This window comes from Podarcis erhardii (assembly GCF_964252035.2).
Source record: "Podarcis erhardii genome assembly, chromosome: 10".
NCBI lineage: Eukaryota > Metazoa > Chordata > Lepidosauria > Squamata > Lacertidae > Podarcis > Podarcis erhardii.
Genome location: NC_138500.1, coordinates 23,594,932 through 23,611,804, shown reverse-complemented (window position 1 = coordinate 23,611,804; position 16,873 = coordinate 23,594,932). Strand labels below are relative to the sequence as shown.

Genomic DNA, 16,873 nt, shown 5'->3' with positions numbered 1-16,873 from the left:
GTCCTAGGCTGCATAGGGCTTTAAAGGTCAAAACCAGAACCTTAAACGTGTGTGCTATTTGCACACAGACTCACAGAATGGCAGAGTTGGAAGGGGACCACGAGGGTCATGTAGTCCAACTCCCTGCAATGCGCTACCAACTGAGCTTGTTCCCTGCTTGTTCGCTTCCCGTAGGCATCTGCGTGGCCACTGACCCTGCAGGCCATTATTATGGGAGGAAGAAACAGATTGGAATCTGTGGGTTCCAAACAGAAGAACTTCACAGTGCAATGTTTTGCCACGGCCCTCACTTCTGTTATTTATCACATGTTTATCTTGCCCTCAAAAAAAGGTTAGGGTAGTGTATAGGGGTTCCTGCCTCTTTACCCTCACACCAAGCCTGTGAAATAGGATAGCATGATTCTCTCAAAGTCTCTTGGTGTTTAAGTGGCGATTCAAATCCAGGTCTCCCTGTCTTAGTTGAACACATTAACAGTCACAAAAAGCACAGGTTTTTGGTTTTTGGTTTTTTAATAAAAAGCAATGAAGGGATTGGGTATAACAGATAAGATAATTTTTATCATCAAAATTGCAAGTTTCCTAGAATCAAGTCAGGAAATTGTGGGTGTAAATTTGGAAAAGCACACTTTGAATGTGACATTAAGTTAGTGTGAAAAGAGGAAGTGGAGGTAATGGCACATTTTCATAGCAAATTGTGACCCACTGACAAGCATGACGGATGTATCAGCATGGTGGGGTGGATCTTAGGATATGCAGAAGTACTTTTTTTAAAAAACAAAAAAGGGCAACCTCCTACAAGGAAAACAAACCCAGTGAAAAAGAAGAAGAAGAAGAAGAAGAAGAAGAAGAAGAAGAAGAAGAAGAAGAAGAAGAATTATTTATTGTTTATACCCCACCCATCTGGCTGGGTTTCCCCAGCCACTCTGGGCGGCTTCCAACAAAGTATTAAAATACAGTAATCCATCAAACATTAAAAGCTTCCCTAAATAGGGCTGCCTTCAGATTTAGAAGACATCTGACATTTTAGAAAAGTCTGGTAGTTATTGTTCTCTTTGACATCTGGTGGGGGGGTTCCACAGGGCAGGTGCCACTACCGAGAAGGCCCTCTGCCTGGTTCCCTGTAGCTTTGCTTCTCGCAGTGAGGGAACCTCCAGAAGGCCCTCGGAGCTGGACCTCAGTATCCGGGTAGAATGATAGGGGTGAAGATGCTCCTTCGGGTATACTGGACCAAGGCTGTTTAGGGCTTTAAAGGTCAGCACCAACACTTTGAATTGTGCTCAGAAACGTACTGAGAGCCAATGTAGGTCTTTCAAGACAGTGTTATGTGGTCTCGGCAGCCGCTCCCAGTCACCAGTCTAACTGCCGCATTCTGGATTAGTTGTAGTTTCCAGGTCACCTTCAAAGGTGAGCACATTGCAGTAGTCCAAGCGAGAGATAACCAGAGCATGCACCACTCTGGCGAGACAGTCCATGGGCAGATAGGGTCTCAGCCTGCGTACCTGATGGAGCTGGTAAACAGCTGCCCTGGACACAAAATTGACCTGCACCTCCATGGACAGCTGCGAGTCCAAAATGACTCCCAGCTGCGAGTCCAAAATGACTCCCAGGCTAGAAACCAGAAGCCTTCCTCCTGGGTATTGTCGACCAGAAGGTGTTAAAGAAGGACCGAACATTTTTTATGTATGCAACAACGGCAGCAAGGATACTCATCGCTAAGAACTGGAAAACTCAAGATCTACCCACACTGGAAGAGTGGCAGATGCAGCTGATGGACTATATGCAACTGGCGGAGATGACTGGCAGAATCCGAGACCTGGGAGAAGAAAGGATTGAAGAGGATTGGAAGAAATTTAAGACTTATCTACAAAAATATTGTAATTTGGTTGAATGTTAAGAAGGATGCTTGATCATAAAATAATTGGCCACCACTAAATTAGACCGGAATTTTACGATAATTGAGATTAAGGAAAATATAAACCCTCTGGAGAATTGTTAGACTATTTTTAAATGAGTGGAAATAAGATGGTAAATAAGATGATAATTTGCTTGAAAAAATCATTCAACGATGTAAGTGGGAGCAGGAGATATGAGGAAGTCCAAAGAAGTTATGAGATTTTGTTATGACATAACTAATGTTGTCTATTATCTGTGCATTTCTTTTATAAAAAAACCTTAATAAATATTTATAAAAAACAAACAAACAAAATGACTCCCAGGCTGCGCACCTGGTCCTTCAGGGGCACAGTTACCCCATTCAGGACCAGGGAATCCTCCACACCTGCCCACCTCCTGTCCCCCCAAAACAGTACTTCTGTCTTGTCAGGATTCAACCTCAATCTGCTAGCCGCCATCCATAAGGACTGTGCATGCTTAGTGCTCTCATGGTGTCGGCTGGAAAAGAAGAATGGGAAATTGGGATGGGGAAGAGTAAATTGACTTTTTTAAGTCCCTAAGACAGGAGTGAGAAATCTGTGGCTCTCAAGGTGCAGCTCCCATCATTCCCAGCCACTGGCTATACAGGCTGGGGCTGACGGGAGTTAGAAATCTAACAACATCTTGCAGGCCACAGGTTCTCCACCATTTCCCTAAGAGCTTGTAATATCCCACAGGAAAATATGTCTAGCTGGCTGGGATCCTGAAGAGGAACACTCCTGTTAAGGGATGGAGATTTTTGTTGCAGGGTCCCACTTGTGTCTGTACTATTGACCCGAAAGCCTGATTGCATTAGCTGTCTGCATAATATGCAAGGAAGTAGACAGAAAGCATATTTGCCTTTAATGCTTATTATCCCCATCTGCTGGTTGAGATTGAGAGTGCAGCTTTCTCCAACCTGTTATGCAATACAGACAAGGTAGGAGGAACACCATACCGTTCAGCAGTAAGCAACTCGTTTTGTTTAATGTTGTGTGGCTGAAAAAAATAAAGATTCCATGCTATTTTTCACAAACATAACTAATGGAACACATGAATGCCATTTCTTTGTATTTGATTTATGTGTACATGTTTGCATTTCTGGAAATCTCAGGTTTGCATTAAGAACGACAACCCCCCCCCACTTAATTTAATAAATGAGAATGAACTGTTTTTGCACTCTTGCACTCGTAAGGCACAGTTTGCTAATCATGAACATGCTTCCCACATCGTGTGCGGCTTCCCTTACCCGTCTGGGTGCTGCATGTGGCACAGCAACATCATAGTCTGGTTTGCTGTGACGGGTCAACCCGGATCGTGGTTTATGTGAAGTTCCTGGGGTCCCCTACAATGTCCTGTCCTCAGGTGGTCACAAAGGTCAGTCCCGCAGCTACTCTGCTGTGCCCAGACTTCTCTTAAAATACCTGGTAACACCATGTAAGTGACTTTATAGAGAGCTGTAGGGCTCACTCTTGATATTCTTACTCAAATACACAAGACATTGTGGTGAAATAGGCTTACCTAACATCTACCTTGACCAGAATGCAATGTTATACAGCCATACCTCGGGTTGAAGTAGCTTCGGGATGAGTATTTTCAGGTTGCGCTCTGCGGCAACCCGGCAGTAACAGAGTGTGTTACTTCCAGGTTTTGCCGCTTGCGCATGCGCAGACGGTCAACATGACGTCACACGCATGCGTGGAAGCGGCGAATCGCGACACGCAGATGCGGGTTGCGTTCACTTCAGGATGCGAACGGGGCTCCGGAACGGATCCCATTTGCATCCAGAGATACCACTGTAATGTAAACATATATCTTACTAAGGAATGTAGTATATACAGAGTTTAAAGCTTTCTACATAGATTTCCATTGCCTCTCACTTTGTCTCTCACAACCACTCCTCACCCCAACTGCCATTTTTTAAAAACTGGTAGTTTCTACCTGCCACTCACTTTAACTCTGCCCTTCTTTCCAGTCTATAGGATGCGGGTGGTGCTGTGGTCTAAACCACTGAGTCTTTTGGGCTTGCCAATCAGAAGGTTTGGCAGTTTGAATCTGCACGACAGGGTGGGCTCCCGTTGCTCTGTCCCAGCTCCTGCCAACCTAGTGGTCCGAAAGCACACCAGTGCAAGTAGATAAATAGGTACTGCTGTGGTGGGAAGACAAACCATGTTTTGTGTGCTCTGGTTTCCGTCACGGTCTTCCATTGCTCCAGAAGCGGCTTAGTCATGCTGGCCACATGACCCGGACAAACGCTGGTTCCCTTGGCCTGAAAGCAAGATGAACACCGCGCCCCATAGTTGCATAGTTTCTTCTACTCCCCTGTGGTCAACCATTCTTGCACTAGCACTTGTGTCACAGTTTGTTCCAAACAAGCCATGAGTGGCAAGCCAGAAATAAGCCAGCAATGAACCGTGGCTTATTTTGGATTTACCACTCGTGTTTCAAACAAACCACAATCCAGCTTCATACAAGGCAGCATGTTGTGCTGTAATGTCGCTTGTACCATGAAGATGGAGGCTTGTTTGAGTTTAAGCTGTGGTTCAGAAGAAAGTGTATCTTAGTGTGATATGCAAACTAGTTCATTATGAGCAAATGGAAGGTGTGCCCAAAGTAGAAATGTCAAATTGCAGGAGGAGGCAATGGTGCCCAATGGCCTCTAAAGCCTCTGGGCATCTCTGTAGCACCTACTCATATCTTCCTCCTTTCCCCACAATTTGCCTTTTAGGGAACGCTATTTTTTTTTATGAGAGGTGCCTCTGGACATTGTAGACACACACTTTGTATTTCATTGTGGGGTTTGTCCCTTTTTTTGGACTTTGCTTCTGGACATTGTTCAAAGAGGTGGTTCAGGACCTCTTTCACATGATATTGATTTTGGACAGCAGAAGTGGCTTCACTTTGTGTAACATAAATCCAGATCACACCCATACTTTCAGGGTGTCTCTCCCTACCCCCCACCCCTGGTAGTTCATGTATTTCTGTTCTGTTTTCGTGGTATTATGTCATCCTGCAGGACTTACCAGCCAGATTTTAGTTTGCATGTTTTACCATGTTGGCTCATCATTATTTTTTGTCTTCCCTTTTTAATTTTTTTTAACACTCTAGCTGCAAGCCCCCAGTGTGAAGGGCTTTGATTTTGCAAAGCAGCATTTAGGGCAGCACAACAAAGATGACATCCTGATCATACATGAGCCAACTCCTCTACCGGGACCAATTAAGGACACCACGCCCTCCGAAAACGGTGACCTGCCGAGCCCCAAAGCAAAGATCTCTTCAAAGCCATCCAAGAATGTCCGACACAGAGGGAGGTCAGTTCAGTTGATGAGAAACTGCTTGGCATGGATTAAAGTTAATTAGTTATGGGGGATTATTTTTGCTTCATAAGGGCTTTTATTTCTCAGTTTGAATAGCCTTTGCTCAGGAAGTTGCCTTTTACATTAATCCACCAGGATTTGTGTCCCGTTCTTTTTTTAGGTTCTTCTGCTGCGCTTCTTAATTGTAGTGATTTTTCACTTAGAAGTATGAGATGAGCCAGGATAGGCAGTGGGCATGTGGGCACTAAATGTGATTGCACAGCTAAACTGTCTGATCTTTCTAGCCTTTACAACCTGGTGGGTAAACTGACAGAAGTCAATTCATAGCTAAAGTCCAAGGTGATTTTTTTCAATCCCTGCCTTGTTCACCTCTTAAATGCTCATTTCAATTCCAAATTGGATTGCTCATGGAGACCATAAGACTAGCAAGCCACAAAAGCCCCCTTTGTGCCATTAAGAGAAAGTGCTTCCTGGCCCCACCCCTGGCCCCACCCCTTTGTGCTGGCTCAGCTCTTCCCCCCAAATGCCTATGCTCTCAGGGTGGGTATCTGCTAAGAGTCACATGCGCTCAGCACATGGAAGTCTGGAGAGCAGCACTAGCCAGTGCATGTTTAGCATGTGGAAGTGAGCTACAGGGAGCCCAGTTCCTAGAGGTTGGCTGCCTCCGTATATGGAGGGTCTATTTTAGTTTATGGATGGATTGATACTATTTATAGGCTTGCATACAATCAAAGTATAGAAGTGGCTTATATTATAAACAAGAACAATTTTTTTAAAAAAATCACCACCACAGTAAAAATGCAACAGCATAAATTAATAAAACAGAACTATAGAGTCAGAAAACAGAAAGCACTTTGAAAGCAGGCTGCATAGCATTAAATCAGTTAAAAACACAATGCAGAGGAATAGAAAGCTTACAGAGGCTAAACAAGTCTTGTGTCTGGTCTTGTGTCTGAATGAGAAGCCACCTGAGAACACACTGTGTACCGCCTCGGGTTCTGTCGTGGAAGAAAGGTAAAATCTATACATGCAAAATAATATACAGCCATTTTAATTTTTGTTTGTTTGTTTGTTTGGGATCTGATGCCTGCAGAGTTTCCCCATCAGATGCTGACTCCACAGCAAGTGAGCAGTCCAGTGGCCGAGAAACAGGAGAAGGGCCTGCAAGACCACAGATAGCTGCAAATGAAGTGAAGCCACACAGAGTCAACAAGTCTGGTATGTTGCCTCCTCACGCACCACACTCTTCTTCCTGTCTCCATTCACACAGGTGTGCCAGGAATAGGGAATCTGCTGAGTCATTTGTCTGGGCGCAGCTTGAAATGCATCTATTATTATTATTATTAATATATACCACACGGCTAGAAGGCAAATTGACATCACAGAACAGATAAATACATTTAAATGATGCAGTTGAATAAAGCCACACTCAACAGACAGCTTACAGAGTTTTAGGCCATGATGTCTGTACAATTGTGTGGAATTCTATCCCAGTGCTGTAGTCATTCAGATCTGTTTCAGTCCTTAAAAACAACATGCAGTGCATTTCTCCAGAATCCAGGTGGTGGTGGTGATAGGTGGTTTAAAGCAGTCACACCTCAAAAAAAACCCTGTGCATCTCACAGTGAAGCATCATTGAAGCATGCATTCTTTCTGCATTGGTAGTGTGCACTCATAAAAACCCTGTGCCATTTGCTTTTTTAAACATTTGAATCAACTCCCTTTTGTTGAAATTTGGAAATTGACATACCTGTGTTCTTTTTGGGAGCATCTGGCTCTCCTTCTGTCACTACTTGCTGAATTATAATGACACTATTTTTATCTTTCTCTTGATGCTCCAGGAGTAAACCGAGTGGGTAAGTTTCCCCTAAAAATGTGCAATAAGCCTAAGATGAGAGAGTCTTAATTGTAAATGTGTGTGGAGAGGGCTTGGCTTTCAGTGCCTAATAGCTAGGGCTGGCTTTTGGATGTTTCCTCATGTTATAGCCAATGGGAACCATTATAGGCATCCCATCTGCCAGTAAAGGATAAACTAATTATATGCACATAGGAAGTTGCTTCCGTTTTACCTATTCTTGGCTGAAAGCGACTCTCTTGTTGGCATCTGTCATATCACTTGCTACCTGGCTATTCAACTGGAGACGACAGGAACTGAATCTCGGCCTTCTGCATGTAAAACATGGGTTCCGTTGCTGAACTGTTCCTCTCCCTTCTATAGGATACATGTTAATGGGTGTAATCGTGCCCCACTGTTCAGGATACATGTTAATGGGTGTAATCGTGCCCCACTGTTCATAAACAAGTCCTGTTTGAGAAGGGAAAAATAGAATGGGGTAGCCAGAAGTGATTGAACTGTTTTCCCTCCTGGTGTTTCCAAATGCTTCTTTCACCCCCTACAGAATTTCATGTGTGTGGTTACCTATTTCTAAAGAAGGCTTTGCTGTGCTCCTTAAAATGACAACAACTCTGGGGCATTGTTATATGCACATATTTAGCCCTTAAGCCACATCAAAGCAGGAAAGAACACAAGACTCATTCATGTAATACATTTAGCATTGTATTGTCCATCTCAGTTTAGCCTTTTCCAGCCTTTTTGAATCCCATCATCGTCTCAATTTGTCGAAGATTAAATGGGCTGTTCATTGAGAACTATCACGTGGCTTCTATAAGGAAAACCTTTTAAGCCCTGGAAAGTGCAGTGAAACTATTTTTGGCATAAGGAGCGATTCTGGCTGTAGTGGATAAACCTTCTAGGAATTAATTAACTTGTACTGTGTGCAGCGTTTGAACTGCCCTCTATTTGTCTTTCTCGGTGTATTTATTGTAGGCCCTTTTACATCCACAAAATAGAAGAGTTTCCTGCTCTCAGCTCTCCTCTACCCCATACCACACTTAAACCTGTAGCTGCAAGGGTGATACAAACACAGAGAAACAGACAGACAGACAGATTGAGACAGAGAGACTGAGAGATGTTAAAAGCACTGCAGAACTAGCTTCAAAATATTCAAGTAACAGTGTGAGTTGCCCAGAGGAAAATAAAGCCGTTTCTTTTTTATTTTTAAGGGCCTTTCTAGACTGCTGTTGAGCCCTAAACAAGGGCCCCCAAATTTGTGTACAGTACAGGAAAACAAGAGAATCGTTGAACAATTCAAAACATTACAAGCAACTTCTAAGCAAAGAATGAGCACAGAGAACAGAACAATGATCTAAAGGCCTTGCCTGTCTTCTTACAATCTCTCTCTCTCTCTCTCTCTCTCTCTCTCTCTCTCTCTCACACACACACACACACACTCGTGTGTGTGTGTGTGTGTGTGTGTGTGTGTGTGTGAGACAACCCTGTACACTCATGTTATTAGTGTTGTGGTAATTTGCTTTTGTTCAAAAGGTGTAATTCAGATGGTGAGCCAATCTCTTGATGCCGAATTTTTTTTTTGCAAAACCTTCCATTCTTTGGGGCTTGAAACAATATTTACTACCTTTCATTCATACTTTTAAAAATTCAGGCCCTCCGCAGATCAGCAATGGAACAGAGCAACACTCTTCAGCCTCCATCTTTGAGCATGTGGACAGAATGTCACGTTCCTCAGAGGTCAGCCGAAGGGTTCCTAGCAAGATCCAGTTGATTGCCATGCAGCCAATTGCAGCACCTCCAATTCAGAACCAGCCACTTGCTGACCGAGTAGCAGAGACCAACAAGATTAACAAGGAGGTAATCAATCCCTTCAGTAAACTGCCTTACAGCCTGTGAAAGCATCTTGCACTAAGAGCATAGATACACCATGGACATATAGAAAATACTGTTTTTACACCATACAAGTAAAGCACTTTTATGCATCTTCTCACAGTCATGGCCTTCCCCCAAAGAACCAGGGAGCAATAGTTTCTTAAGGACGGTGAGAGCTCCCACAGGGTTACATTTCCCAGCAGCCTTAATGTATTACAGTCCCCAGGCTTCTTTTGAGGAAGTCATGACTGTTAAAGCGGCACAAGAGCATTTTAAATGTATGGTGTGGGTGTGACATAATAAAAGTCATTTAATAAAGATCCCTAGTTCCCACTTAGAACTACAGTTCCCAAGATTCCCTGAGGAAAGGGAATGACTGAATAGGTTCACTGAACCACAGTTCCCAGAATTGTTTGCTGCAAGCCATGATATACCTTCTGAGTGTCACTTGGAGTGTCTAGAGCTCAGCTGGGGAATCTCAGGGCTCACAGGCCCTCCCCTTTCAAACCTGGGCACCTGTGTTTTAGTAATCCTACTCTTGAATGTGACCACAGCCTTACCTTGCTGAACTAAGCCATGCAAGTGTGTGGGTTCTTAGGCAAACAGGAGTGTGAACAGCAGAGGGAAGTAAGCTTCTTCCATTCTAAGAGCAGTTTCTTCCATGCAACAATTCCTTAGCGTAAATCCCAGTTCTGCAGGGGATGGTTGAAAGGGAAGGGCAGGGAAAGCAGATATTTATTATTGTGTGTGCCCATGTTCAGCCAGGAGAGAGGGAACGTTTGCCAGTCCCTACTAACAGCAGACAGAGAGACAAATGTGAAGTGCTATAAACCCTCAGCAAGCCTTTGTCCAGACACTGATGAAAGGAGGAGATTAAAAATGGGGGAAGAGGGGAAATGGATGAACCTGGCCTCTCTGTATGCTTTGGTTTTGCCTCCTTGCATTCAGCTTCCACTGGGGTAGATAATTCTGAATCTCTGCAGTAAAGATTGTGTGACAAGTCAGTCAGTCCCAAAACAGACACAGAAGAATTAATTGCACCCTGAGAAGTCAGGTCTAGTGCAGAGTAGAGGTGTTTTCCTCCGAGTTGGATAGTTCTTACTGTTACGCACAAAAAAAGGAAGTATTCTGAGTTGTGTCTCTTAATTCCCACCCACACCCCATTTCCACTGTCAGAGGCAGTATATTTTATTTAAACACTTAGGCTTTAGTACAGTTAAAATATATACAGTACATATTTTAAAAATCACATACACATTGCTACATTAAAAACGTCACAACACCAGCCCTTTCCTTAAAAGTAAACCACCCTAAGAGAGAAGAAAGTTCCAAAGGGCTGTGTCAGGGAACTGACATCGGAGCCAGGAGTGGAGGCAGAGCTCCCAAGCGATGCTGGAGAAGGGCCAAGCAGGGAGAGAGGGAACTCATCGGCTGGGGAAGGAAATCAGCGTAACACCAGGGATAAAGGGGGGGCGGTTGGGGGAATCGGAGAGGGGTCTCCAGGACTCTTCGCTGGAGACCAGCGGGGAGAGCACTGGTCCTCCTCTGCCCACACCCACCCTGCGCAGAAGACTTCCGCGCAGGGAAAGTAGGCGTAGACTTGGTGTCAAGGAGCTTTTGTGCTGGAAGAAGTTTAAGAAACGCCCACTGATGGATTCTGCTAGCGACTGAACAGCCACGAAGTGAAGGGCTGTCCAGTCAGGAAAGGTTTAACCAGGCTAACTAGCCAGGCATGGTAGCAACTTACGCACGAGCAACCCCCATACATTCATTATAGGCTGATTGCAGCAAGCAACTGATTCTGTAGGTTCACCCCATCTATATTTAAAAACAGGAAGAATAAGATTACAAGATAATAAAACAATAATAGAAATCATTAAAAAGAATGAATGGCTTTAAATACAGTGGAATACAAGGTTCATAATTCTACCAAACATACCAAATATTCGTGAATGTTGCAAAATAAACTCTTCTATTTAGTGGGAATGTGCCAACCATGAGATTGTTTGGTCTTATAACAGCCCCTAAGCAGAAGCAAAGTCTCTAATTTTAATCCATAAGCATGCATTCACACATGCATGCATGCACACCCACACATTTTTCACTGTGTAAGCTTCACAGATAACTGTAGTCTAGATCTCTTCTAATTTCCTTGCTGCTGGGCTTTTATGGCAACCTGCAGGAAGTATAATTTGCAGCTTGTCAAACATTTTTATTAGCATTGTGTGTTCCTCCCCTCTGTCTCTTAATTACCCATGCTGTGTTAATCATTATGCGGTATGTAAAAATTCTTCTACCTGGAATGAGTGTGAATGATTTGCAAGCTGGAGAATGAGATATTGAGGTGTAAGCTGGAGGTCCATTCAGCATTTTGCTTCCAAACTCTACTCAGTCACTTTCCATCAAAGCAGAGAGAAGTTGTGCGTTCCAAAACGTTTATGCTCCTCTCTTTCTTTTTTTAAGATACAAACAGCTCTGAGGCATAAATCTGAAATTGAGCATCATCGCAACAAGATCAGACTTCGAGCCAAGCGCAAAGGACACTATGAGTTTCCGATCGTGGATGATATGGTTATCATTGACACCAAAGAGCAGCAGAGAATGTACCGCAAGGCGCAGATGCAGATAGACAAGATCTTGGACCCTGGAGGCAATATGCCAACTGTCTTCATAGAACACAGAAAGAGGTAACAGCAACACAGAGACAGCCGGGGATGGAATTCTTTCTCTGTTAAATGTGAATGTGTGCAAATGCTTGTCATAAAAGATAACAAGGTAAGCATGCTGCTTTACAAAAGGATGTGGAGATTGGACAGAACAGGAAGTCAACCACAGAATGCACATTTAACAAAAAATACGGTACTTTTTATTGTGAATGTTTAAAGGAAGTCAAATATAAAATGCTCATTTCAAACAGCATAATGAGCAAGAGGATAAAAGTATTATCATAAGCATAGAACATAACTGCTACTGTGGCTTCCAGCCCTGCCAATGGCAGTTCATGGTGGGCGGCTGTTGTGGAAGTTCAGGCTCGAGGACCTGGGTCTGCGCTAAGAGACAGCCAAGGTGGTCTCTGGCCTCTTCAGCGGCCTCAGCTTTTGTAGCTGGAGTCAGTCAGGGCCCTGCTCTCCCAGGCCAGGTGGGAAAAGACCTACAAGGCTGGGAGCGGGTCTTCCAGGACTCATAGCCAGGATGGTCTCACAGCAAGACGTGATTGCAAAGGAACAATAGGACGCAACCCCTAAGCGCCTGAATGTTCCTTTGCAACTGTGGCCTTACCTGTCCCACACCTAATGTCATGTAAGTGACAGGCGGGTGTGGCTGGTGGAAAATGACCCGTGGGCTAGTGGTTCCCCACCAATGTACTACATGAGCAAACCTTCATAATGTAAGGTTTGCACACTCCACATTCCCCTCGCTTCCTGAATCGGCAGGAGAAGGACATCTGAGTTTAGTTTCAGAATTTCAGCTTGTTGAAATTCCTAATTTCAACTTAGGAATTCTGTTTAAAACGTACTGGTTAACGCCCCTTCGGATGCTACAAACAAACAGGAGCTTAAAGACTAAGTAGGAGAATTTTTGTAAACTAAGAAATATTTAATAAAAAAATTTATTAAAAAGAAAACATACTGGTTAACGTAATATCCCAACTGCAAAAGCCAATGTTTTAAGTTGACTTAACATTAAACTAACCAGTTTGGTTTAATGCGGGATCCCTGGTGGGGACACACAAGCCCAAGGCTTTGATTGGTGCATGTAGTACTAAATCATGTTTTTCTGTTATGTGCAAATGATGCCTTTGTGTCCAGATTACTGATTAGCTGACTAAGATAAACTTACACCATTAATTCAGCTTTATAGTTTGACCGGTGACAGCTCCGTGTGATGTGGCTCTTTTATCTCTTTGCTTGCTATTTGTCAGTGATATTTATCTATTTATTTAGATTTGGCCAAAACTCTCAGAGCCAATTGCACCAATAAAAGCAATACAACACAACAAATAAAAGCAATAAACAGCAACAGTGGATTAAAACTCCCCGCATAGAGCTTCCAGAGACAAATGGAAACTGAAAAGGCTATAAAGACTCAGCAAATCAAAAAGCTTTTATTTGGTTCAGATTCTACAAAGACTCTTAAATTTATGAAAGATGCTATCTTGAAGAAAGGCTCAGAACTGCCCTGCCCCCAACTGGGATGCTCCTAGGAAGCCCTAAGATGTTTTGCTTTTTCCTTCTTTTTATTTTTACCTAGTTCTCGAGCCAAACGTTCTCCGAAGCAGCGTCGGAGGCATCAGATTAATGGAAGTCCCATGGATGCTGACAAGGACCGGCTAATTACAACTGACAGCGATGGGACTTACAAGAGACCTCCAGGAGTCAACAACTCTGCATATATTGTATGTTTAAAACCTTTTGGAAGGCAACATTTTCTTTCTGCTTGTATGATAAGTTGCGGGTTGTGGGAAAGGCTTTCAGGAAGCACTAGCCTTGCTGGCTTGAGATTGAATAATGCAAGAACCCACTGTGAATTATGGCCTTGTGAAACCATGAGCTTTCACTACAAACGTCTTCTGCATAGCCCTTTCTCAAATCCATTATCTAGTATACCTGCCAAGAGTGGCCGGGGCAACCCAGCCAGATGGGCGGAGTATAAATAATAAAAGTAGTTAGTAGTAGTAGAAGTAGTAGTAGTAGAAGTAGTAGTAGGGCAGGTGTAACTGGCTACTCAAGAAGTCTTCATTCATTGTGGACCAATTCACTCTGCAAACCCAAAGTTGAGCGAGAGGTTTGCAGTTTCTTGTTGGCATCAGTGGTTCCTGGATTATGCACAACTCACCACCAAAGGGATGCGCTATTAATGATTTGCATGCATATCTTGTAATGTCTGCAGGTAGATGTGCAAAATGCCACACACAGACGGCATCATTGCAACACGTAAAACCGTTCTTGAAACACTGGGAACTTTGACAGTATAACAGCTGTTCAGGCCGTGCTTTCCTCCTTATGCTGCCATCTTCCTGTTACCTTTGCAGTCTGATCCTGACCTTCCTGCCGAACCCCAGACGCCTTCTTCAACTGATTTGGGGAAGTACTCAGGCCTCCCCCCGCACCCTGCCCAATACATCCCTCCTCAGCCATCCATTGAAGAGGCCCGGCAGACAATGCATTCTCTCCTGGATGATGCCTTCGCCCTGGTGGCCCCGAGTAGCCAAGCATCCAATTCTGCTGCCATCACGCACTCTGGAGGGTCAGCGGGGCAGCCCACAAACACTCCTGTTCGAGCAGCGAGGGACACTCCGAGCAGCCAGTGGGGGTCACCGTACGGTCAAACACACACAGTAAGCAGCCCAGTTGGTGGTCATTTCAAGACTCCACTGTGCAGATTTAGAGCCTATCCTTACTTTGGCCATTGTGCTTTCATGGTTTTTATTTCTTCAGATATCTAGCCCAAGATTTGGGGTGGTTTAGGTATAATTCTACTGTGTATGCATGGATATCCAGCACTCTTGAATCTTGGTGTGTGTGTGTGTATGTATATATATATATATTTGCTTTCGTAGATTTTCACGGGTACAGGAATGCAGGTTTTGGTGTCCTCGGGTGTCTTCCCGTGTAAAAGTTGGGGTGTCTAGGCGACGTTTCGACGAGGTCTCACTCGTCATCTTCAGGCTGGTGCTTTCGGCTTCTTGTTACTGGAACAGAGCAGGATCTCAGTGTTTGAGTTCCTATAAATACTGTAGAGGGGGTGTGGTGTATAGCCTCCAATGTTCTGGGCAGAGAGGAAGTTCCCAGGCTAGTGTGCCTTTTCTTCTTTTGTTCCTTAATTACTTGAGAGATATCTTGAGTGATTTCTTGAGTGATATCCTGAGTACCACTTAGGTGGGTCATTAGGTGTGGATTAGTTGTTAAAGTCTTTGTGTCTTGACCTCTTGAACTTTGTGAAGAGTTTTCCTGAGAAGATGGCTGTACTGTACTTAGTTGTGCTCTGGCTTGGCTTCGTGTATAGGGGCGAGCTGTGGTTTTGTGGCTTGTGTCAGCCAGATCTGTGTAGGGATTGCAGGGGGGTGCAGCATCCGGAGGTGCCACCATGGATTGGCTACTGGATGGTGTCTGTAATTCATCTGTGGAGAGGGTCTGGGTTTGGGTCTGGTGTGGTTGATTGGTGTTGGCGTTCTGTGTGCCTCTGGATCTGGTGTCAGTTTTTGTGGGGAGGGCTAATTTCCAGATGTCTGGCAAGCGGGATGTGTCGTCACGCTTGTTCATGTTGTGAGGGTGTTTCTCTATCTCGATGGCTTCCATGATTATTCTCTTGTGGTGATGTTCCGTGTTAAAGAGCAATTTGGAATCTGCAAAATTAATTTCGTGTCCTGTTTCTTTCATGTGTTGGAAAAGAGAGGAAGTTTTTTCTTCTTTTTTGACGGCATTCTTGTGTTCTGCGATACGTGCATTTATTCGTCTGTTTGTTTGTCCAATGTACGTGGCTGGGCAGACTTTGCAGGGTATTTCATAGATCCCTTGGTTTTCCAACTGGATTTTATCCTTGGGGTTTCTGAGGATATTGGCTATTTTTTGGTTGGTGCAAAAGGCTGTTTTGATATTGAAAATTAGCAAAATCCTCCATAAACACAATATCAAAACAGCCTTTTGCACCAACCAAAAAATAGCCAATATCCTCAGAAACCCCAAGGATAAAATCCAGTTGGAAAACCAAGGGATCTATGAAATACCCTGCAAAGTCTGCCCAGCCACGTACATTGGACAAACAAACAGACGAATAAATGCACGTATCGCAGAACACAAGAATGCCGTCAAAAAAGAAGAAAAAACTTCCTCTCTTTTCCAACACATGAAAGAAACAGGACACGAAATTAATTTTGCAGATTCCAAATTGCTCTTTAACACGGAACATCACCACAAGAGAATAATCATGGAAGCCATCGAGATAGAGAAACACCCTCACAACATGAACAAGCGTGACGACACATCCCGCTTGCCAGACATCTGGAAATTAGCCCTCCCCACAAAAACTGACACCAGATCCAGAGGCACACAGAACGCCAACACCAATCAACCACACCAGACCCAAACCCAGACCCTCTCCACAGATGAATTACAGACACCATCCAGTAGCCAATCCATGGTGGCACCTCCGGATGCTGCACCCCCCTGCAATCCCTACACAGATCTGGCTGACACAAGCCACAAAACCACAGCTCGCCCCTATACACGAAGCCAAGCCAGAGCACAACTAAGTACAGTACAGCCATCTTCTCAGGAAAACTCTTCACAAAGTTCAAGAGGTCAAGACACAAAGACTTTAACAACTAATCCACACCTAATGACCCACCTAAGTGGTACTCAGGATATCACTCAAGAAATCACTCAAGATATCTCTCAAGTAATTAAGGAACAAAAGAAGAAAAGGCACACTAGCCTGGGAACTTCCTCTCTGCCCAGAACATTGGAGGCTATACACCACACCCCCTCTACAGTATTTATAGGAACTCAAACACTGAGATCCTGCTCTGTTCCAGTAACAAGAAGCCGAAAGCACCAGCCTGAAGATGACGAGTGAGACCTCGTCGAAACGTCGCCTAGACACCCCAACTTTTACACGGGAAGACACCCGAGGACACCAAAACCTGCATATATATATATATATATATATATATATATATACTCCAGGCATGCATTCTGTATAAGGGTGCTACAAGCAGGGGGAACCCGCTGTTTGTAAACCTTACCACAGCTAACTTTGAGCTTTTTTTTACAAGTGGCATATAAATTTTTATGAAATAAAACTAATTCTGTTGTTAGTGGTGACAAAGGTGAGGCAGGCAAGCAAGTGTAGCCACTCTCAGTTAGCAGAAAATTTGCAAGCAGGGCTGATGCAGTGAGGTGCAGTGCAGGCACAGCCGTGG

At 44.0% G+C, this 16,873-nt stretch overlaps 1 protein-coding gene across 1 annotated transcript in view; it reads left to right on the top strand.

Moving 5' to 3' along the window:
- The window catches only part of KIAA1549, a 117,530-nt gene that overhangs the window by 87,697 nt on the left and 12,960 nt on the right, over positions 1-16,873 (top strand). Inside the window, 7 exon segments of the mRNA XM_081878778.1 lie at positions 5,020-5,222; positions 6,322-6,446; positions 7,070-7,084; positions 8,732-8,937; positions 11,416-11,639; positions 13,204-13,348; positions 13,985-14,290. Coding sequence (XP_081734904.1) covers positions 5,020-5,222; positions 6,322-6,446; positions 7,070-7,084; positions 8,732-8,937; positions 11,416-11,639; positions 13,204-13,348; positions 13,985-14,290 — 1,224 coding nt within the window.